Source organism: Epinephelus fuscoguttatus, linkage group LG18, assembly GCF_011397635.1.
Source record: "Epinephelus fuscoguttatus linkage group LG18, E.fuscoguttatus.final_Chr_v1".
Taxonomy (NCBI): Eukaryota; Metazoa; Chordata; class Actinopteri; order Perciformes; family Serranidae; genus Epinephelus; species Epinephelus fuscoguttatus.
The window spans coordinates 29,057,572-29,082,705 of NC_064769.1; the positions used below are offsets into that span (position 1 = coordinate 29,057,572).

Genomic DNA, 25,134 nt, shown 5'->3' on the forward strand with positions numbered 1-25,134 from the left:
ACTGAAAACATGTTTTATATTCTAGTTTCTTCAAAATAGCCACCCTTTGCTCTGATTACTGCTTTGCACACTCTTGGCATTCTCTCCATGAGCTTCAAGAGGTAGTCACCTGAAATGGTTTTCCAACAGTCTTGAAGGAGTTCCCAGAGGTGTTTAGCACTTGTTGGCCCCTTTGCCTTCACTCTGCGGTCCAGCTCACCCCAAACCATCTCCATTGGGTTCAGGTCCGGTGACTGTGGAGGCCAGGTCATCTGCCGCAGCACTCCATCACTCTCCTTCTTGGTCAAATAGCCCTTACACAGCCTGGAGGTGTGTTTGGGGTCATTGTCCTGTTGAAAAATAAATGATGGTCCAACTAAACGCAAACCGGATGGGATGGCATGTCGCTGCAGGATGCTGTGGTAGCCATGCTGGTTCAGTGTGCCTTCAATTTTGAATAAATCCCCAACAGTGTCACCAGCAAAACACCCCCACACCATCACACCTCCTCCTCCATGCTTCACAGTGGGAACCAGGCATGTGGAATCCATCCGTTCACCTTTTCTGCGCCTCACAAAGACACGGCGGTTGGAACCAAAGATCTCAAATTTGGACTCATCAGACCAAAGCACAGATTTCCACTGGTCTAATGTCCATTCCTTGTGTTTCTTGGCCCAAACAAATCTCTTCTGCTTGTTGCCTCTCCTTAGCAGTGGTTTCCTAGCAGCTATTTGACCATGAAGGCCTGATTCGCGCAGTCTCCTCTTAACAGTTGTTCTAGAGATGGGTCTGCTGCTAGAACTCTGTGTGGCATTCATCTGGTCTCTGATCTGAGCTGCTGTTAACTTGCGATTTCTGAGGCTGGTGACTCGGATGAACTTATCCTCAGAAGCAGAGGTGACTCTTGGTCTTCCTTTCCTGGGTCGGTCCTCATGTGTGCCAGTTTCGTTGTAGCGCTTGATGGTTTTTGCGACTCCACTTGAGGACACATTTAAAGTTTTTGCAATTTTCCGGACTGACTGACCTTCATTTCTTAAAGTAATGATGGCCACTCGTTTTTCTTTAGTTAGCTGATTGGTTCTTGCCATAATATGAATTTTAACAGTTGTCCAATAGGGCTGTCGGCTGTGTATTAACCTGACTTCTGCACAACACAACTGATGGTCCCAACCCCATTGATAAAGCAAGAAATTCCACTAATTAACCCTGATAAGGCACACCTGTGAAGTGGAAACCATTTCAGGTGACTACCTCTTGAAGCTCATGGAGAGAATGCCAAGAGTGTGCAAAGCAGTAATCAGAGCAAAGGGTGGCTATTTTGAAGAAACTAGAATATAAAACATGTTTTCAGTTATTTCACCTTTTTTTGTTAAGTACATAACTCCACATGTGTTCATTCATAGTTTTGATGCCTTCAGTGAGAATCTATAATGTAAATAGTCATGAAAATAAAGAAAACGCATTGAATGAGAAGGTGTGTCCAAACTTTTGGCCTGTACTGTATGTAAACGCTGATAGTCTGATTTTACTGTGTATACTACCCTGTGCAACCCACATTATTTTCATAATGATATATATAGGAAAAAATGCTATCTGTTGCCTTTTTAAGCTCAAACCATTTTCTTGTTACTAAATCCAACTGAGGAAAGGTTTTCTGGGCCAAAGCCATGGCAGTGACACTAGCAGAAATGGGGCTGATCATATCATATTGGGTATGGAAGTAATGCGCAGATGCTCCCCTTCAAATTGAGACCAAACTTTTGAGTTTTTTTTAGCCACAGTAAAGGCCAAATTGTGGCCTTGAACAGATTGGGGAAGGCTTGTTGTTGTTGTCGTCAGCCAAGCCGATTTCTGGAAAAAAAACTTGCAGCCCCTACCGGCTAGTTAAGAGAAATGAGGAGTCAGCTGTCAATGACATTATAAAACAGGTTTTGTCTTCAAAACTTGTGAATGACTGCAACCGTAAGCGATTCTTAAGCATACAGTCATACAACTAAAGGCATTATCTCCTCCAAACAGAAAACAACAAAAAAACAAGAGAAAGAAATTAGTTCAGAGAAAGCATCCTCCCCTCTGATGGCTTGGTGTGCAGTAGGATATGTGGGTGGGAAAAAGCAATCACAAAAGTTTAGTAGAACATTTTTAACACTGAGAAAAACAATAATCAGCAGCAGGATTTACTTTCAAGGTCCAAGCAAAAGCTCCAATAAACAGGTATAAATAACTGAAATAAAAAAGTTTCTTGCCTTTCTGATATCTTGCCTTTTATTTTTGCTTTCTACCTTTTAAACCAATCGAGTCCAACACCAGTAAATCATAAAGTACATTAGGATAACCCTGATGAATGTGGCACGCAAAATTAAATCATTATCAGTTTAATCTTCATGTTTCTTTAGTTCAGTAAGGAGAGATCAGTAAGAAGTGTATAGCAGTATTTGCTGAGATTAGCAGCTGCGACAGACTTTGGAGATTACACTTGATGTAAACATCTTCATCAGGACAGAATCCCCGGAGTCCTGACGCTGGTGGTGTTGCAGTAAAGCCAGCAGGTGGGTGATGGACACTGTCAGTTGAATTTCCCTGGACATTCAGGAGGTCAGTGTCACGATGGAGAGGTGGCGAATGAAATGAAAGCACATCAATGATATTTAAAGAATGGCATCCAGTGGTGGAAACCACCAGAATAGAATGTAGGGACTTTGACAGCATGGAAAAGCGGAAGTAAACAACAGGATCAGAATGGGAGGAAATAGCTGGGATTCATAAATAGAGAAGACGAGATGAGATCTTCAGCAAAGTGTCATGTGTGGTGGGAACGCGGAAACAAATGTACATTTCTGATTTCGTTTTTAAGGCTTGGTTAAAAACAGCTATACTCTCATGCACAGTGGCAGTAACAGAGAAGTAGAAGTAACGTTTAAGTATTATATGTTTATTAATTCCTTAGTTTGTTTAGTTACAAAATACCCATCACAATTTCTTTAGAGCCCAAGGTGACATCTTTAAGTTGCTTTTGTCTGACCCACAGTTGTAAGCCCCAAGATATTAAGTTACTGTAAGGATTAACAGACTATCAGAATTGATAAATGATAATGTTGGTCAACTAAACTCATTATTTTCCCCAGTAACATTACAGTACCAATAACCAACCCAATCACCGGAAAAATCTTGGCATTGTACGTTTCTGCAAAACACAGACATGTTAGATTTGTATGTTATTATGTCGCAAATATGTTGAAACTTTGTTTTCTCATGTTTCAGCAACACTGCAAGTTACTCTCAAAACTTCATTTAATACATATTACCAGAAACCTTCATTTGAAAGTAATAACTTTCCAATATTACTCTGTGTAGAGTAATATTGGAAAGTTATTACACTACTTTTGCTTGTTTCACAGCAGGTAATCAGTGCACAGAAGCTGCAGTTTATTAAAGTTCATTTCAAATCCAGTGCTGCAGGTCTGACCCAGACAGTCATGCATACCCATACAGTGGTTACCACTTTGTATTTAAATTCCCTGCTTACATTAATAACAGTGTGATAATACAGCTATATTATCTAGGCCTTTTTAAATAAATGAATACCCTTGGACAGGGACGAGCAGGCAGAGATTCAACATCTGTTAAATATGAGATATGGATAATGATTTGTGGGTTTATGATGAGAAACACAAAAAGCAAATGTTGAGGTTAGCACAACAAATGTAATGGCGTTTGATGAAGTAGCTATGACGAGCGCAAATTAATACACAGGAGTTCCAAGACCCACCAGTCAGTTCCTGGTGTGCTGGTCAGCTACAGCAACACTGGAGAGAGAGAGTTACGCATAAGAACAGGACAGTGTGACGATGTTGCTCTGCAGCTGTAGGGGATGTGAGTGGAAACATATCCAGTATATACTATATACTATACTACTATCACACAGATGTGCCGATTACTGGGATGAGGACGAAACAAATAACTGCGCTTTATCCCTGCTGCTTTCAGGCAGCCTTAGAAGCAAAAACAGAACAGGATACGTTGTAGATGGTCCAGATATGTTAATGGAAACACACTGAACATGATAATGCACAGTGCCGTATGACTCAGATGTGCTGATCACCACTTGCACCCTTTTAGTAGCGTATAATGACATGACAGCCCACAGCAACCTTCAGGAGTATTTTTTCTAGTGGGGCACTGCAGTAGTGGAGCGGTGTGGATCAGTGTGGTTGAGTGAAATATGGAAATTGAACAGTTTATTTCGGGTGGTAACGGGTTACATGATTGTAAATGTAATAATATTACTCGAAATCCAGTTGGCAATGCCTTATATTACTTTGTTACTGTTAAAACATAATATATTACTGTCACGCGTTAACCCCAACACCGGTATGGTTTGGAAAGATCACATTTTGTTTTAAAACACCAATCAAGTGGGACAGCAACAACTCTAAATAGTAAGGAACACCCATGTTTGGTAGCACAAGCGCTGCTAGTAACGCCACATTGTGTGACTAACACTAACCAGTGTTGTTCGTCTGTCTCCAACTGTGGTCCCCAGCTTGGTAGTCGTCTTCCTTAGATGTCACATAGACTTGTTCTTTATTGAATTTGGCATTCATCAGTGTGTTTACATCTGCCTGGTATTTGCAGGCTAGAAGAGCAACCGTTATCTGTCTGATAAAAATGTGTTGAAAGGTCTTTTTCGAAGCCTTCCACATAAGATTTAGCTTTGTTGCCTCCTCACCAGTGATAACGGCCATACATTCTTCTGTATCCGCCTCGTCATTTTTTAGAAAGCCAGCATTAATCTACCTTGGTTCACCTTAAAATGATAAATGACAGTAGTATAGCGGCACTGAGGCCTTATATGCATTATAATATGGAGTGACTTCCTAAAGTTTGATGGAAGGATGAGCTCATCAGCAGAAAATAGTAAAAAGAAAGATGAGATGGTAAAACTGCAAGGTAGTTTCAGTGTTTATACTGATCTGTTAATCACTACATTTTTAATCTCTGCCTGCATGCATACCGTCAGCCTCATTGTCTCATTTGTATTTTGCATCCGTCCTGCATTGGTGTGTGTGTGTGTGCATGTGTGTGAGCAGGTGGTCTAGGGCATATATTCAAATTAAAGAGAGGAACAGAGAGTGAGAGATGGATTGGGGAATGGGAGGATTAGCGGAGATGGCTTGGGCAGAGCATTGTGGATGTTTTCCTCCAGCTAATCCCTGTGATTGATGACTTGGTTCCATTAAGTCTTTGTGTTGGCGGCCTTGTCAATTACTCATTAATCCTTCTAAGTGTTTACTTCATTTGGGGCCTAAACTGCTTCTCTATGTCCAACAAATATGCATGTGCAGTCTCACACACGTGGCAAGACAGTGCACGCAAAGACACATGGATGTATGTCAGTCAGTATTGGGAAAGTTGTTCCTGTTCCTGTAGCTGTTGGATTTTAAATGAAACTTCTTGTATTTGCTAACCTGAGTGGTATATTTTTGGCCGTAATGACTTTTGGTCAGTCACTCAATGACATTGATTGGGGCAGTAGACCAAGCCTCTCAGAGCTTTCAGAAACACTTAACAGAAATAATCAAAAAGGTGTTACTGAGTGTGACTGAAAGTAAACAGAGGAAGTGGTCCCTGGAGTGCATTGTAGCTGTTTGAGCAAGTTGTACATCAGAGCAGATCCACCTGCTTACCTGCATCATTCATGTACACAGTTTGTTTATTTGCATGTGAGGATGACTTTCACTTTATCTTGTTTATGAGAGGAGTGGCAGCAAACAATAGAAGATAGTCCATGTCTGCTCGTTTTTAAGTTGCAAAATGACAAGGTGCACATCGTTTTTATTGACTGCCACTACACAGTATAATGAAGGAAGACTCAAGGTGAGGCCAGTTGCTCTGAAACAGCTCAGCAGTACAATTTTGAATGATGACATGTAGTTATAATGGACACAAGTAAGAGAGTAGGATGAGGGTGTCATATATGATGATGATAAGGGATGCACCGATTGTGGAATCCTGAAACAGCTTTTTTTGTTGTGTGTTTTGTTTTTGCTATTATTTAGTCCCATTTTTGTGCATGGAAAACAAAGAAATCTTCATTTGCATAAAGTCATTATGTTTTTCATTACACCTCCATTGAATAGACAATATTTTATCTCACATTTATGAAACAACCTTTAATATAACCTTTTTCATATTAAAACATTTTTAATTAACTTCTTCAAATGCTTTTTACTTTATATGTGTCACTCTAATTTCCGTCAAACAACTGCCTGTGTTTAGGGTTCGCCACAAAAACTACATTTTACAAGATTACGTATGAACACATCATGACAACTTTCTAGTTTACCTTTGCCCAGTACTCTTATTTATCAAAGAGAGCTTGAACGCATCATAATGTAACTCAATGCAACCTCCATCTGCAGTTTGTTCCAGCCACCAGCTGCTAACAGCTAATGCTAACTAGCTCTCTCCCTGCCAATGTCAACACAGATTTATCATTCACAATGTAGCAGTACCAGAGAAACAACAGGATGTGTTCCCTGATGCGTCAATAGTGAGTTTTACTGTCCTTTTGTCCTGAAGGCGTCCCGGGGAAGATCTTTTTTCGTCCCAGATACATTTCTGTTGTCCCCGGGACGACATGATGCTGTTAATTTCGAGCCCTGCTTTTTGGTCTGCACAAAATTGATGTGACACAACAGAAAAATATCGACCAGCGATCAGTGTGATGTTTTATTGGCTGATAGGCAGGTAGCAGTCAACAAGATGAATATTGGCTGATACTGATGTTCAGCCAATAAATGTTTAGCCCCAACGATGATGATAATGCTTCATTGTCAGATTAAGTCTGAAATTCTTCTAGCCTTTTATTAGCTCTATTTCAAACATCAGAGGAGCAGTCATTTAAGGCAGGATACACACATTTAACAACATTCAAGACACTTCAACATGCATTTTATCTGGGATTACACTCCATATCTAGTGTTAGATTTCACTGGTGTACAAAAGAATGTTTCCCACTAACGTGACTGAAATGTGAAACGCTTGATGGCAACAATTCATATTCACTGTTCAGCACATCATTTGGGTCATAGACAAAGCTGTTGGCCAGTCTTAGTATGTAACTATGGTAGGCTGATTCATAGAGTTTCTCCAGGGTTTTACCTACAATCTTTCAGCAGATTTTCATTTGGTGGAGCAGTTTTGGCTTTAAAGCGGTGGGCAAACCTTTGTACCGTGTCGTATTATTACTGTAGAACGCTCATAATAACAAAAGTAAAAAACAAAATTGTTTCTACTTGCCCGAACAGACCAAAGGCGGCGGAGAAAAGAAATTCTTTGTTTTGTCCTTTGCAGACAGATTCAATGCAGTCTTTCAAAGATAACAAAAGTCTGTCATTACCGTCATGTATTTGTAGGAAAATACCTGCTTGATTTTTTTCATTATGGATAACAATAGGAACGTTATAAGAATCAGATGGTGAAATGCAATTCCTTCCATTTCCTTTGTGTTAATCTCAAGAGCATTATTATCACTCCACTCACCCATTTTATGTATGCTGTGTTGCAGCCTGAGTCACTTAACAGAGAAATTAAAGCTGTATCAAGTGAATACTCTAGAATGTATTGATTTGGTGTATCTGTACAACAAGCATCGGCATTGGAAGTGAAAAGCATGGCTGAGCTCACACGACCCTGCGGGGCCCAAACATTAGGTTGTAATGAGAGTTGTGTTCACCTTTACAAGCTGGACTCTGCTAGTGAGGAAAGAGGCTTATCAATCAATCAGATACTTTGATTTAGTTACTGCTGGATAATTTCTGACCTGGGGTTTCCATGGTCATTAAAAGCCGTGAAAAGTCATGGAATTTTACAATCTTATTTTTCAGGCCTGGAAAAGTCTTGGAATCAGTAAAATCCTTGAGAGTTTTGGAAAAGTCATGAAATTGTAACCCAGTAATCTTGCATAAAATTGAGGGTAACATAACAGCAAATTAATTTTCTGTAGCTGTGGATGTAATGTAGCTCTAATATGCGCTGATGTGTGACGTTTTCTTAAAGGGATAGTGCACCCAAAAATGAAAATTCAGCCATTATCTACTCACCCATATGCCGATGGAGGCTCAGGTGAAGTTTTAGAGTCCTCACGACACTTGCGGAGATCCAAGGGGAGAGTGGGTAGCAACACAACTCCACCTAATGGAGGCTTACGGCGCCCCAGATTCAAACGTCCAAAACACATAATTGAAACCACAAAATATCTCCATACTGCTCGTCCGTAGTGATCCAAGTGTCCTGAATTTAAATAGACTTTGAATCTGACATGTTTAGGAAAAAATTAAAAATAATAAAGAGTGATTTAACATGTAGGGTCATGTATGCTAAAGTTTCCATACCTTTGCCCCACTAAACTGACATGGGCAGCCTAGGGTGTCAATTGGAGTGCCAATACTCTCTTTGATCTCGTTTCAGTTGCTCTGAAAGTTGTGCATGGTAGATCAATGGTAGATCTGAACAAAATTATCGAAGGGCCAACTGAACTATAAGCTGTCACTAACCCACTCTTGGGACTCCACTGCTTTGTGTCTGTGGACCGGCTATGCTAATAGAATTCACTTTTTGAGTAAAATAAACTATACAGTTCTGTTCGTGTTAGACATTGTCTATAATCATGGAAATTTTAATATGGGTCCTTGTCATGAAAAGGTTTTGAAATTTTGTCCTTGAAAATTATGGAAACGCTAATGACACCAAAATATCTGCTTGTTTTGTGCCGAATGCCGACAAAAAATCCAGGAAGAAGGCTCTTGCATAGGTGTTGGGTTTATCTAGATGTGCTGATGATGTAACTGGTATAAATCAAGTTTGTGTTTTATTGTACAGGCAAAATATTAAAGCAGAATTCTTTCTAGAGATTTGACAATCATTGAGGTAAGGGCTATCAATCTGAAAATCGAATGTTCTTTTGGACATGCACTTTTGGGCAGTCACTGAACATGCAAAGTTGTCCACAGCAGAGAAACAGTATGTTTATCCACAGAGGCCTTAGAGATTGGTTACCACACTGGCAGCTCAGTTGCAAAGTTCTTCAAAAGAAAAATGCTGCACTCATACAGCCCAGCAGCTTTCTTGGTGTGACATCTTCGACAGTGAAAAGAAGCCAACCACAAATAACTCGGTTAAAGAAGGTGCTCAGGTCATTGGCTAAACAAAATTAATTGTCCATCATGAGAGGTTTAGATACTGTAATTTAATTTTAATTTGAGGGTGTTCACATCGACATCAGATGAACAGTGTGGGAATTAAATATATTTCATAACACTGTAATTTGGAGAGCAAAGAGTGAATGTTCTGGCATGCCTGTCCTGCAGCTACCATTATTAAGAAGAAGAAGAAGAAGAAGAAGAGTTAACATCCCCAGCTGAAAAGTCAGCAGTATAAAGTGCAAATCTGATCTTAATATTTATTTCAGTCTTTGAGTTCAGTAGAATGCATAAAACAATACTAAAACTAAAAACCCTATAGCTAAAGTTGTATTCCCTGTCCAATGTGCTGCAGCCCAAACAATAAAAACATATTGTTGTAATGTATTCTGACTGCTCTGTGCACACTGTGAAACTGGCACATTGTGGGTCTACTTGTCAGATTGACACATGCAAACTGAACCAATGTGAGAACGAGAGCATGTGATTCCTGCATTTATTCTTTGCTCTCGCTCAGTGTCAGGGAAGCACTTCATCGACAGTCTCACAGGCTCGCTCGCTGCTGGTTACACGCTTCGCCTTTCTCCCAAAGGCACAAACACATTCAGCTGATAGATGGATCGGACTTTGAAAATTGTGCCAATGCTGCACAGCATCAATGGCTATGATCCATTCACACCGCTGACAGTCCTCCCAGCCGTACTCGGATTTCCAACAAGCCATCAAACAAACACATTCGAGTTTTGTTACAGCTTGCTTGTTCTCTAGAGCCCACCAAGCCTGTTGTCACTGCTGGCTGTTGTAATTGGACAAACACATGGTAGAACCACAGTGCAGCAGTGCCAACAAAGCGTAATGAGTCCTTTTAATCTCCTCACCCTTTTTAAAGGGTAACTTTGGTATTTTTCAAACTAGACCCTATTTTCCCATGTTTTTGTGTCCAAGTGACTAATGGGAACAACAATTTTTGAAATGGGTCCAGTATTGAGTGGGGGAGCTGCAGCCAACAGTGATGAAACAGCCTGCAATGTAACCATTAAGGGCATCTGTGCACCATCAATTTACATCCACTGACAGTGCGTGTTTTTGCCAGTGACAGGCTCAGAACCTTTTAAGTGTCTGACAACATTATAGAAAGGATCCCAACAGAGATAGACCTTTTTGTTAAAGAGTAAGATGCTTTTGTGTAACCAGAAACAGACCAGACTCCATTTTAATGAGCAGTAATTTAGCGTGTGTAGGGCCAGCATACTTTTATATTTAGCTTAGCAAATTAAGGGTTTATTCCCACTAAATTTGGTTACCAAGAACCAAGTAGGTTCTTGGTTTGTGGTCAAGTTCCATTTTATTGCTGTTGACTTTGAATGAAATGTGTTTCACAATGATAAAATTACTGTTTTTAAAATTGCTGTTTATTTAAATGGAGTCTGGTTGGTTTGGCAATACCAATTTAACAGCTGTTTCTAGTTAAATAGAAAGGCCCTTCCTCTTTAACACAAATCGTCATCTCTGCAGGGTCCTTTTCAAAATGTTGTCAGACACTTAGAATAACTATCTGAGCCTGTTGGTGGCAAGCATTTTAGGGGAGGAAAACTGACGGTGCGCAGTTGCCCATTAATGTTTCATTGCAGCCTGTTTTGCTGCTGCTGGCTGTGTGTGATTGGAATTAGGACAATCTTGATTTTTTTTTTTTTTCAATGTTACTTTAAAGCATTTGATATGAGACCTAAAATAATGCATTAGAGGAATTATTTTTCCAGTCATGTGATATGAGAAATAGATATTCTTTAAGAGAATATGTGATGCGGTAAAACTTTGCATATTTTAAATAAAGGATTTAGATAAGAGGTTGTGCTTGTAGTGACGTGGCAGTGTATTCATGACACTAGACCTTTTTTTTTTTTTTAATACCAGTGGTGTGTGTGTGTGTGTGTGTGTGTGTGTGTGTGTGTGTGTGTGTGTGTTCATTTGTTCGTGCAAAACAGATCCCCCATGGTTGACAGCTCCCTTCTGACAGCAGCAAATCAACATGGTGAAAGGCAATTTGCCTGGCTGTTTTTTTGGTTTCCTGTACTTTGTGTGTCTGTATCACTTTCATGCATTCGATCTGTGCGCTGGCAGGTTGGTGTGCTTCTTTGTGTGTGACTGTGTACAGAGATGGCACGCTTTGATAAACTTGTGTTCACCTGTGCATTGTGTGTGTTTGCGACACCTTATCAAGCGTGTGCAATTAGTGGGAACAATTAGTACTGAGTGGTTTCAGCTCTGCAGCCAAATCACTTGCCAGCACTGAAGAAGAAATGCTTTTAACGGACGACTGGGGGACCGTCTTTTACTCTCGTAAATCCACCTGTCCAAACCAAAACCTCATCTGAACTCCCGGGAAAGAAGAGACTTTGTGTTCATTTATTGGACATCAGGTAGAGCAGTGGGGGTTTAACTCCATTTGGGGCCCAGCGTTGCCAACTTTGCAATTTTTTCTCTATGTTTGATGACTCATTAAGTGAGTGTATCTTAAAAAAAAACAGCCCCAGCAACGATTATCAGTTGTATTTAATGACAGAGTTAGAGATTTATTTTTTTGGCATATATTGATTACTTTCCCTTGAACAAAGTCTCAAATACTCCAGAGTGAATCTGCAGCCAGTGAATCTGCAGTTTGCTTGTTGTGGAAAAATGGGCATTTTCTTTTATTATCGACTGGTTTGAATTCATGTACAGACACACATACACATCCAAAGACAATTTTTCAGAAACTCCCCTTCGAACCATGGGTGGACTAGGAATAAAAGGGCCCCAGGGCACAGATGTGCAACAGGCCCCACCACCTCTTCTACATAGGAGCGAGACACAATGCAAGCACTGGAGACATAACATAAAGAACATAGCGGAGCCCGCCGCATCCACCTGATTTTGCTATTCCCATACAGGCAGGAGACTAGAAGGTGCTTTGAAATGAATGAATTAATGCAGTTAACTTTATAGAACAAAAAGGCTGTGGACCATTTACTATTCAGTAGTGTGATGGAAATACACTTGCAAGAAAATAGTGAGGGACTTAAGCGATGGATCCGTTTGTTGCTCTTAAACGCCACCACTCAAGACAAGCCTTCATCAGTATAAGACACGCCTTCTAGCAGGTAGCCCTGTTGTTATGGCAAAGTCCTGCCGCTCTTGGCTGACGTGCCAAGTCAAACCAAACCAAGCCAAGCCAGCATGAGTGTAGAGAAAGGGTGACAGTGTGCATCTTGCCAGGTATGTTGATTAGCAACATTTCTGCATTATGCTAATGGGAAGATTTACATCACTTTGCAATATGTTCCCCTCAAAAACAAGCTTGTTGTTTCAAATACGTTGTGCCTAAACTTAATTCTTAAGCAACAGGGCTGTATTCTTCTTTTAATACAGACTCTTTATATAATCAGGGGTTATGGTTGAATCCCTCACGTCTCATAAGTTATTCCCGTACTCTATAATTTTCCTTGACAGCAGGTCCCTTTAAATCTCCTACAACATATGGCCATGCATTTCTAGAGGATAAAGCCAGATGGATTCTACACCCATGCTTTGTGCAGTCAGCTTTTGTGTATAAAATGGATTTGCTGGACCCTCGTGAGAGCGTATTGTTTTCTTCCGCAGCATCATCTGTAAGCAGTTTACCTGCCCTTGCCATTTCCCATTATGCTATGGTATATATTCCATTAGTTCTCCAACATTGTTTGTTCTATTTGAAAGCAGGGCCGAGCTTCATCGGCCGAGTGTCACAATCAGCACTTTCCTCCAGGGACAATGCATTAGGACCACTGCACTACTGCTGCTTAGTTGATTACCACAGTTTCTTATTCACAGGGTGAAGCAGCCTCTTTCACACCGCCCTCCCCTCGCTGCCTCCATTACCCTCCATCTTTCTTTTTCTCCTTGTGTGTCATGTTGCCCTAACTCCCTGCACTCCTGCTTCTCATTGCATCAAAACACCGCTCATTTTACCTTCTTCCTCCATTTCCCCTAAATGCGGTTACATTTCTCAGACCAGCATGCACCATGATAAGGTCTGTTCCAAACTATAAATCAAATCGTTGCTATGTAGCTGGTTGGCAAAGTGTTTAAGAGAGAAGCCAATGTGCTTGGCACAAACAACCACCTAATAAAAAAAAAAACAGCATGGTTCAGTTAAAATCCTATTTGAAGATTGCAGCACATTTTTTTTAAGGTTCTGCAGTGATATCTCATCATCCCATAGAAAATTCTGTCTTCCGCTAAAAAACTCAACTCAACAAAATTATAGCCATGTCCCAGTACCATATTAGTAGTCTATGGTATGTATCACATACTTTACAGTATTTGGTTAGCAGTGGTGACTGCGTAATAAAACAGAATGCAATGATTTGTAAATCTTTTTTAACTTATTCAATAGAATACAATACAAAGGCAAGATATTTAATGTTGAAACTGATAAACTGTTTTTTGTAAATATACCATCAATCCATATTTGTTGCCTGCAACATGTTCCAAGACATTCGGACAAGTACCTGCACTCTTATCTCGAAACCACGCTGTTGTTAAGTGCTGAATGTGGCTTGGCATATTTTAAGGTTTTCTTATATTTAGACAGAACAAGATGTAAGAAGATGTGTTTTACCTGCTTGACAGTTTCGACTGAGACTCCAGTCTTCCTCAGAAGCGTCATCCGACGTGCTGCTGACGTGTCATATATCAACTGATAGGCCTGACAGACCAATCAGAGTCTGTCAGGCCAATCCCGCCTCCCGCATCTGTGATGGCTGATTTTAGGTTTTCCTGTTCTGAACAGGAACAGGAACAGGACCTAAAATCAGCCATCACAGATCACTGCAGAAGAAATAACCACATCATGGACTGGGACAGGAGCAAAATAATCACATCAGAGACCAATAAATTCACACAGTGGCTAAAAGAAGCCATTGAGATCAGGAAGCAGGCAAGCAGCACCATCAACTGGGACGAGGGGTCGTACACCCTCTCGCATACCTGGGATTCCCTACTCCGGAGAACGAACAACAACGCAGGTATGCTGCTCCAAAATCTGTATGTACCTTTCAGCATTCATGGTGCCTTCACAGATGTGCAAGTAACCCATGATGCCATGGACATTGAACACAATCTCTGGGTCCTTTTCCTCTTTGGCCCAAAGGACATGACATCCATGATTTCCAAAATAATTTTGAAAGTGAACTCATCAGACCACATTACACCTTTTCCCTTGTGTCAGTCCATCTCAGATGAGCTTGGGCCCAAAGAAGCTCAGCACCATTTCTGGATGTTGTTGATATATGGCTTTCACTTTGCATGGTAGAGTATAAATGCAACCAGTGGACTCTAGTGGTGTCTGCGTTGTGTTGATATGAAGAGGCCCAGACCGTGGATATCTTTGGAGAAGATCTCTGTTTATTCCTGACAGCAAGTGGCAAAAACAAAATCCTCTGTCAAACACAACCATACGCACTCGAGCCCCTACACAAATTAAGTGACACAGGATTATGCTAGCATAACAAGAATTTACAAACATAGCTTAACAGTGCTAAAACATGGAAATTACTACAAGAGCAATGTGGCTTACCTCTCTCACAAAGCACAACAGCAAAAGTGGAGAGGTAAGGCGGTAGACAGCCCTTTATAGGCAGGGTACCCCCAAAGGTGAACGTAGAGGCACAGAAACTGAGTATCGCACGTTCCACATATTGAATATGGAGGCCTAAGTGTGTCAGGTAATAACAACTGAAATAAATTTTGTGTAATTATAATACTTAATATTGAAAATGTACATTTGACTGCCACACATATTGCTGCTGCTGATGTATATGCAGCGATGAACTGTGTTTACTGGTTTTTACCAAACTGTTCCTGAACCAATGTAGTAACGTCCTTTATACAGTCATGCTGGTTTTTAATGTAGTGCAGTCTGAGGGACTGAAGGTCACTAGCATTCAGTATTGGTTTTCAGCCTTGCTCCTTACATGCAGAGATTTCTCTGGATGTTTTAATGATAGTGTGGATTGTAGATGATGGAATCCCTAAATTCCTTGCCACTGTGTATTGAGAACCATTTTTGTAAAACTGTTAGGACTGTTTGCCCACGCAGTGTGTCACAGCGATGTGACTCTTGTGTTCGTCTTTCATTTTGAACAACTGAGCCTTTTAGGAAGCCAGCTTTTGTTGCCCCTGACATAACTTTTTAGAAAAGTTGCAGGCATCAGATTCAGTATGAGGGTTTATTTGTAAGAAACAAATAAGTAGTTCGAGCAATAAATATCTTGATTTTGTACTGTATTCAACTGAAAAGAGGTGGAAAAGAATTTGTGAATCATCACATTCTGTTTGTATTCAAGTTTCAGACAGTGTCCCAACTTCTTTGCAGTCTGGGTTGTGTTCCTCTGTCTTGTTGTTTTAACTTCTCTCTCTCTCTCTCTCTCTCTCTCTCTCTCTCTCTCTCTCTCTCTCTCTCTCTCTCTCTCTCTCTCTGAGTAAAAGCTCATAGCAGTGTGCCTGCTCATGTGTTGCTGAATTTATCTGTTGTATACTTTTATCTACAACTCTGCACTGATGCTGCCCATAAAGAGGGCTGGGGGAGGAAGAGGGAGGGAGTGATGACCAGCATTTTGGTCCAGTCAGTAATCTTCAGTGCTGACAGAGTTTTGTTGCCTCAGAGTTGAAGTTATTATCTCTCAGCACAAATCAGGATTGTGAAATTGATTCAGCTGGATCGTTGTGCTCAAGGAGAAGGGCCTCCTTCTGCAATCTGCAGCACAAGTAATGATTTCAGTTGTTGCTTGCAGCATATGTTATTAGGCATTTCAACAAGAGCATTTAGTAGTTCTTTGCAAGTATTGTCGGCAGAAGAGAGACAAGGGGAGATTAATGTGAGGGTTAGCATTATTTGTGGTTGGCGGGTGATGAAAGTGTAGGACATTGTGCTTGATACAGAACACAGAGTTACTTTGAGAAGCCTTTTTGTCAACCTCACACACAGAGTCAGCAGATAGGCCTTCTGGTGGTATAATGGTTTGGCCTTATTACATATGAAACATAAAGCAAAAACCCCCATAAAAGTAATAAAACTGACATGAAATGGCATTGCGGCTCTTAACAGGAAGAGGAAGAGAGCCTTTATTATAAATTCAGGTGTGTGAAGCAGAAGTACAAATGGCTGAAGAGTGAATCCACAAAAGCACACAGTAAGCATTAATAAAAAAAATGAATTCAAGCAGCAGAATATATTTAATATCAGGAAATAATCCAGATCGTAATGGAGACAAACGGAGGACATTATCATGAAGTAGAAATCACTTTCTTGGTCAAACTATTCCTGTTCAGAATGGGCTGATTTCTTGGTCTGTGGTATTGCTGCCTGCAGCTTTCTCAAGATCTGCTCATACAAGCAACATCACATGCAACACTGCACTTCCTTAAACAACACTCAATACACTGACCTTGACATAGGTGTATCCTTTACAATGCTAGAATCTACATGTTATTTGGGTGCAAAAGCCCACCAAAAATGATGTGGCTTCAGTGGAGACAAAGCCACTTCTCCTTTCACTACTAATACCAAGCTACCATTTGCCTTTAAAAAACACCCAAGTCACAGCTACTCACGGTCAGAAGCATTGGTGAAATAAACTTAGCTGGTGGTAACATTGTTAGTATTTGAGTTCAGTGGTGCTGTTCTTGTAGACTATCTGCTCATGCTTGTTGCCCCCAGATGTGAAGAAGAGTTCAGGTTTATTTTGTGTACTTGACTTTTATTTTCAAATTCAATTCAATGTATTCATGTATATCAGCAACTGAACAATCATGGGCTATCACATAAGAGATGTAAACTTTGCGACAACCTATCATGTTCATATAATGTACAGAGGAAACACAGACACAGGCACCCAATTAACCTCTTCTTATGCAAAATCACCCATATCACCCGGGTGATAACGGCTAGGTGTCGGATGTTGACCAGATGCAGCAAAATTTGAAGAGTTGGGATGAAATCATGTTGTGCTGTGTTAGCTCGTGCTAACCTGGCAGGGAAAGCAGGAGGAGAGCATTTCACGGAAAATGTCCCTCAGTGCTGCATCGAACGGCAGCAACAGCTGATTGGTGGCGATCAATGTCACTATCCCCCCAACTATGACAAATAGATTCTTATTTCTGTGGGAAATGCTGAACGCTCATAATCATGAGCTCAGAATCTGTGACAGCAGCAAAACTATCTTTGCAATTTTTATTTGCTCCTGCAATTTAGTTTAAAAAAAAAATCACTTACAATCACTGCAACACACATCACAATTTTGAGATCAGTTTTGTGGATTCATATGCCTGTGAAATCAGTCATTACAGGGTGCAACAATCCAAAAAACAGCCCACAAAATCCTGGAGGGAATGTTTCATTTCACATACATTGACAATGCAAATATGCCCAGTTACATTGCAGCCTGTTTTGCTGCTGCCAGCTGCAGCACTCCTGCTTCATACTGGACCAAACTTTAAAAAAATGTTTTTCTCATTAGTCACACAGATGCAAAAACATTGGAAAACAGATTGAAAAACACAGAAGGTTCCCTGTCTCGCACTGTGACGACGGCAAAATATGTGAAACCTTTAATATAGCGACTTTCATTTCGTTCAACAATCATCAGCTGACAAGTGAAAGCGTTCCACTCACACAGTGCTGGAGTAATATCAGCTCTTAAACTGGCAGTGTTTGCGATCATTTTTAGTCTGGAATGAAAGCCGAGGTCCTGTTGGTGTTTGTGGTCCACAAGGATTGTTTGATCATTAAGAGCCTCGACACAGTTCAGTCTGATTTCTCCAGACCACCGGGCACATGGGAATACATTGATCTGTGGAGGGATTGCACATACAGCAAGCTATCAGAAGGCAATGAGGCACAGCCAGCAGCAATTTTCAGCAGAAATGTGTTAGAAATGTGTTTGTTGTGTGTGTGGGGGGTGTTTGGTCATTTGGGCTTTTCACAGTCAGAGGCATGGAAAAATTGGTTGCTTCTCTGTAATCTTTAATTTTCTCCCAAATTTAGTGATGTGTCCTACTTTATATTCACTGCTACAACCTCACACTGTGTTTGTAAGATGCATGTATTTTTGCGGGTGTATTCTGCGGCCTTATAAAAATCAAACTAGATTGATTGAAGTGTGGGTTTGTGGGTAGTCTTTCCTCTTTGAACCTGCACTCATGTATGTTCTGAGAAATACAAATGTTGTGTTTTCTCTCCTTTCCTCTCCTCTCCTCTCCTCTCCTCTCCTCTCCTCTCCTCTCAGGTGCTGAAGGGCAGTAAAAAACTCTGCCTTTCTGTGCGTTCAGTCGGGCGGATTCCAGGCGGCTACGTCACAAACCATGTTTATACCTGGGTTGACCCCCAGGGTCGCAGCGTTTCCCCTCCTCCTGACCTGCCTGAGCATCGGAGCGCCACCCTGAGAAGAACTGACAGCCAGCGACGCAGCAACATGCAGCTATTGCAGGAGGGAGACGAAAAGAAGGTGAGGCTTTACATGGAGAAACACTGGAGTACTGGCATAAAGAAGCTCCACTGGCTTCCTTTTCTCAAGGGGAAAGTAAAATATTCATATGCTCAATAACACGTCCCCAGAGCTGTGTATATGATCACTCATAAATTTGAATAATTTATAGATGGCCATGACAGTAATTTCTTCAAAACATTTGTTGTTCCTCACATCCATTATTCACTTTTAACACTTTTCTGTTTGCACAAAAAACACTTAAAAGTCTGAAAGTTAATGCTAAAAATATAAAATCAAATATTAATGATGAATGTAAAAAGGCAAGTAAATTAAGCTGAGCTTAAGAAAGCAACAAAATCTAAAAGTGTTTGATCCACAAATGAGAAATAGTACCAAAAAATATGTTAAGAATCATACCCAACTTCTTCACAACTACAACATCTTAAAGGCAACAGCACAAGTTTCTTACTCCTCTAACAGGCGTCATGCTGCGAAGCAACGACCCAGACAAGGATTATAACCTCTCTGTTTACATTCAGCGGAGTTATGCAGTTTTTTTTTTTCACACGCTAATGAAGATCGTTTTGCTGTGCATCTCTGTCTTTGGACTCAGACTTAACTCTATCATACAACTCCTCACACAGATTTATTTCTAACCTCCCAACCAAAATTAGTGACTGAAAATATTTGAGTCATCATTTTCAGAATCAGAGTCATGCTTTGATTATATCTGCAATGCCCAGCTGTAATGGATGTTAAAGAGTCTAAGTCTAATTCTGAGCAAAGTCGGGAATGCGACGAGGCTGACTTTGGTTTGACAATCTAGGAGAGTCAAAGTGAATTATAATAGTGAGACTCAGTAATGGACAAAAGATGATGGACACTAAAGAAAAAAATCAAAAAACTTAAAACAATAGCAGTAATTGGAACTTCAGTCCCACCAAACTCCACCCTATCACCACCTCCCGACCTGCAGGGAAGGAGCTGTCAGAGCTGTTTTAAAGATTTATTACACTCGAACTTTCAATTTTTCAGCAGCTGAGAGCCACACATTAATCTTAACTGCTTCTGCTCCATTAATGCAGGCTGTAGTTAGTGCCATGCAGGTAACGTTTAGAAAATATTAATCCAGTGTGTAGCAGATAGTTTGGCTGTTTCAGCTTACTTGAAAAAGAAATTAATGTCCATATATTTAGGGACTTTAAGTGATATGACAGCATGTAAATCACTAGTTTCATCATCATACAGTATTAAATGGATTTTTGGACAGTGCTAAGGTATGTGCTTAAATCATAAAAACTGCTGTGGTATGATTTTAATTAGATCCAATTCAGGGGCCTGTGACAGATATGTGGTAATATCACATGCCCATAACACAATAGGTTTGAGAAGAAGCTTCCAACCCTGTCTTTTTTGGCACGCAAAAAAACAACACATGAATAATTGTAACTGGTTCAGTGCAGTAAAGTTTACTTTAAATTGACTCCACTAACACACATAAGACATGACCTACCAACAAGAACATTTAACAGAAGCATAAATATTAACAGTATGTGTTAAGCTTCATGGACAAAACATTTTTTTTTTTTTGCTAGTCACCATTATCAGCCCAAGCATTTTTACACTGCTTAGATTAGCCTAGCACAGGGATCGACAATCTTTGACTCTTTAGCCTCTCTCCTGAGAACCTGTGTCCTCGTATGAGGACGTCACATTTTGGGTTTACTTGACCTTATACTTCATTCTACTTAACTTAGACCTGTTGTCCTCATTTGTGGACACTTTTTATGCCATCTAGTGGCAGTAAGGGCACAATACAGTAATCCATGTAAAAACAAGATGTCAACCATCTTTGCCTAGTCAGTCTGCAGCCGATCCCGACACAAAAATGGACAAGGTCCAAAACCTGATCACATTTGATTGAAACTTGTTTATTTATGATTAATAATGTTTGTAGTTTGATATGGCAACAAATCTGACTAATTTTAGCAACACTAACAAGCTGAGACACTGTTAATTAGGTAGTACTCATTTTAAGACATTTGGACTTTATGATTCGTTTTAGGACGTTGGGACTTCATTATTATTGACAGCGTTTCATTTTTTATACTTATCAGGTCCAACTGATCCCAGATAGCTAAAAAAAATACATTCTAGACAAAGGTATGGGGCTCAGGAAGTTATGGAAATGAATAACTTGTTTGTTTTTTTTTGTTGTTGTTTTTTTTAACATTTTAATTTTGATTTAATGTTGCAGGCCTAAAGTGATTCTTACTTTCTTCAATTAAAAAAATGGGTAGCCTATACACTGATTAAAAAAAATGTTTTAACATTCATACATCTGGCCTGGTGCCTTTTCCTTAAAAAAGAACATCACTAACAATGGCTAAGGTAGTCGTGAATCTTCCCTAGCTAGGTTAGCTGTGGATTCCAGATCAAAAACAGGGGAAAGTCTTGGGGGAAAATAGAGAATTCAACAGTGCAGAGACAAATTTATTTGTTTTTATTGGCAAAGCTGCAAAGTTAGAGTACCAGTAGCCACCTTGTGCTAATACATATTAATGAATGCTCATTTTGATCTATTGATAATGTTGATAGGCTAAATTCGGCTGAAAAATCTGCATTACCTTTATTATGAGCCTCAAATATGTTTTGCAGCTCCAGATATTTTGTTTTTCTTCTTTGACCAAAATCTGCTCTTTTGATAGTAAAGGATGCCGACTCCTGGCCTAGCGGCTAGCAGACTTTTCCTCACTCATAGCTTAACAAATTGCATGTATTATTGATACTTTTTCTGACTCAATGCTGGTTTAACTCAATGCATCTCTCAACAGAACAGCAGGGTTGATTGTCAGTCTGCATGCACGATTTTTCAGTCTAACATTGTTAAGAAAAAGCAGCTAATGTTGCCGCACGAGGGCAACAAGTTAGTGTAGTGAGATGCCCAGCCGGGCAGGTACGTCATGTGCTTTGTCTGTTGAGCCATGTTTTGTCAAAGATCTAAAATATTTCCACACTGCTGATTTATACATATTAAATAGTGGTTCCCAGCTGGTCCAGCCACCGGGTCCAGATTTCTCCTTAGTCATTAGTTCAAGGTCCACACAGTTTGATATATTCAGCGTCATACTTGTGTTTGGCCATGTTGTCGAGCTAGTTTCCGTCTCTGTCAAGTAGCTGTCCGTTAGTCACTCACTCTACAGCAGAGAACGGCACTTCAAAATAAAAGCTCTGTGCTGGAAATTCACTGTACTTAAAAATAATGTGGTTTTTACCAAGTCGATATGTTCGCAAATCACTTGCGGTCCATTCAGAATGGACACGTGACCCACTTTTGGACTGTGACCCACCAATTGGGAACCACTGTGTTAAATAATGTTATCGTCATTATCTTTTTTTCGGCTGCTTGCACTTGAAGGTGACACAGACATTTCCTGAGAATTTCAAAATAAAGGTGTATCTTAAAGATGATGGTATGGATCAATGTTTTCACCTTGCACCATTGATCACTGACTTGATACATCGACTCAGATCAATGGATCGTTACACCCCTAATTGCTGGATGCAGTTTGTACAGGCAGTGCTAGTTTCACTCATTAGAATCAGAAGTCATGAGTCTCTCCTGTGATTAAATGTTGTCTGTCCCAACAAAGCCTCAGTGAACGCCTCAGATTCCAGTCATTACAAAACAGAGACACTGGACCACTGGGACGTCTTTTAGAGAGAAAGAGCATATTGAAGTGATTCCATGATAACAGCTGATACCAGAGAACACTAAGAGCTCTAAGAGCTGCTATGTGCTGCCAATAAAAGAAGGATGAGTCTTGTAATTAAAACCATGTCCTGCATAAATGTCACAGAGAGCATGAATGCCTCCATATTCCCATTGAGCAAAGGTGGCTGACTTACATCCAATAAGCAGACAGTTGTTATTAAAAAGGAAGAGCTGCAGCACCATATGCTTTGAATGAAAGTAAGATTTCTGTGCCAGATGCCAAACCTACACCAGCGGGAAAAGAACAGGGACGAAACTGACATTGTTTAATGGAGATATTTGCATATGTGTCATCTTGTAGTTGCCAAGGTGCTTCTGATTTTTTGCTTTTCAAACTTGGCAAGAGACAGCTACATTAGGACCAATCCAAGTAATCAAGGGCCCCATTGTGATGGAGGGACATTTACAATTTAAAGTTTGGCACAGCGGGAGCTCTTCTAGTGGACAGTATAAACTTTAATGTGGTCTCTTTGCTTTCTAAGTAAACATATTTTGAAAATGCTGAGTTGAGTTCATTTGGTGAAAGATGGAGGAGGCAGTTTTTGAAAATAATGTCTGAGTAAAACAGTTCTTTATTCGTGATGTTGATGCTGGGTAGGCGTGACCACCTGTTAATGTCATGAAGAAGTATCGGTGCAGTGAAGAGAGCATCAAATCTCAAATGTGAGAAAGTGTTAAAATTCCTGAAATTAGTATTTTAAGAGTTGAGGCTCAGGTGGTGGAGGTATCTTAAGTAAACATTTGGAAATCATTAGCGTGCAGTGTTGTGTGCCAGGAACAGAGATGGCTCTGACATTAGAAGATTACTGAATTCAGTGAGCTCAAGGGCCAAAGTAAATAGCTGCAGAGTTAAGGGACAGCGTTGATGAGATGACCCAGAGGCACCAAACAAAGAAGAGCAGTGACTGATGCAGTCACTGCCAGTGGGTTAGAATAAAGCAGTTTTATCCGACAAATGAACCCTTCATTGGACCTTAGAGCCTGTGGATCAGAAAGCAAATAGGCCCTCCTAAATCTTTCACAGATCAAGACGGGGGAGGGCAGCTGCTGGGAGGTTAAAATATATATATATATATATATATATACACACACACACAGATGGTCCCTCTAGTTCTGCCTTCTACTTATCAGACTTACTGTCAGTGAGATGTGTCACTTCACTCTATTGTGAAATGCATCACATTTTACTTTGAAAAGTAATGTCTAATTTATGCAGAACAGGAAGTAGTAGGAGTGGACGTTGTCATATAGAGTGCCGAAGTCACGCCCCTTCCAGTAGAGCTCATGGGACCTTAGATCGGAAAAAATATGAATGGCAGTGAATGGGGAGAGCAATGTTGTCTTTTGTTCTCGTTTGAGTTGCGACATGAAATCTAAATATGTTGTTAATGAATTTAAAACATAAATTTTAAGGTCAAGAAAGTCATACTTTGTGGTAAAACTATTGAGATATAAGCTTTTTGATTAGAAAGACTCAAGAGTACACAGGAGGAGGTCGCGTATGTGACGTCATAGCTTTCGCTCGTTTCCTGCAGCTTGGCCTCCCCGCTGAAATTCCACTGTTTTATGATTAATTGATTTATGATTGAAGATGTCTGTGTGTTTTGTGCCAGGTTGCAGTCACTCCAAGCTGCAGGAAGCGAGCGAAAGCTATGACGTCACATACACGACCACCTCCTATTTAGTTTTTCTAATTATGTTTTTTCAAAATCTGTTATTTATAATATAAAATTGTCCAAACCCATTGAGTACAGCATATCATACCATGACTTAGTCATACCAAAAAAACTGAACAAAACAAAAAACAAACATTGGGCCACAGGGGGAGCCACAGCAATCGGTCACATTTTAGCCATTTTTAAGCATTTTTCTGTTGTTATAGCGCCAGCCAGTTGCCAATTAGAGTTAAATTTCTCCAGTCACCTTGAGGCGTCCTGTTCTACATATCTACCAAGTTTAGTAAAAATCGATATGGCAGTTAGGCCTAGATAAGAAATTAGCTCTCTAGCGCCCCCATTTTGTTTGATGGGGTCAATAATGGAGGGGTCCCCTCAGATTATGTGTGGTCATATGCCTACAAAGTTGTGTGGTGATCAGTGAAACCCTTGAGATGTTATACACCTTTATGTGATGAGCCACGCCCTCCGCAATATTCATTGCCTTATAGAAGCTCAGTTTTAGTAAGTTTTCCAACTTTTGCCAAGAGGGAACTTTAGATATTGGTCCCTAGATTATGTTCACCCAGTTTCATGCAGATCGGTCAAACTTCCTAGGAAGAGATCCATTTGAAGTGTTTTTCAAAAAATTCAAAATGGCGGAAAATCTATATAACCGGAAGTTATGGGTTCTTGAGGCAAATGTGTTCCTCATGAGGAGAGGCATCTCCGTGCAAAGTTTAATGTCTCTACGACATATGGGGCATGAGATATGCTCATTCAAAGTTTGCAATTTCAGTCGGTTGCTATAGCTCCCCCCCTTGGCCAATTGATGTAATATTGCTTCATTCGCATCCTCCCGTGACCCTCTACCACTGTGCCAAATTTCACATGGATTGACCAAGTCAGCGAGGATGTGGAACAGATGCACCCACACACACGCCCACAGACAGAGTTTTTGTCATTATATAGTAAGATTAATCAAATTGTTTGGTTTATAAACTGTCAGAAAATGG

At 40.2% G+C, this 25,134-nt stretch overlaps 1 protein-coding gene across 2 annotated transcripts in view; it reads left to right on the forward strand.

Moving 5' to 3' along the window:
• Positions 1-25,134, forward strand: part of whrna (whirlin a) — a 243,752-nt gene that overhangs the window by 87,138 nt on the left and 131,480 nt on the right. For both annotated transcript variants that reach the window (XM_049604182.1, XM_049604183.1), the window contains exon 2: positions 18,488-18,706. In XM_049604182.1, coding sequence (XP_049460139.1) covers positions 18,488-18,706 — 219 coding nt within the window. The remainder of the gene's footprint in view (positions 1-18,487; positions 18,707-25,134) is intronic.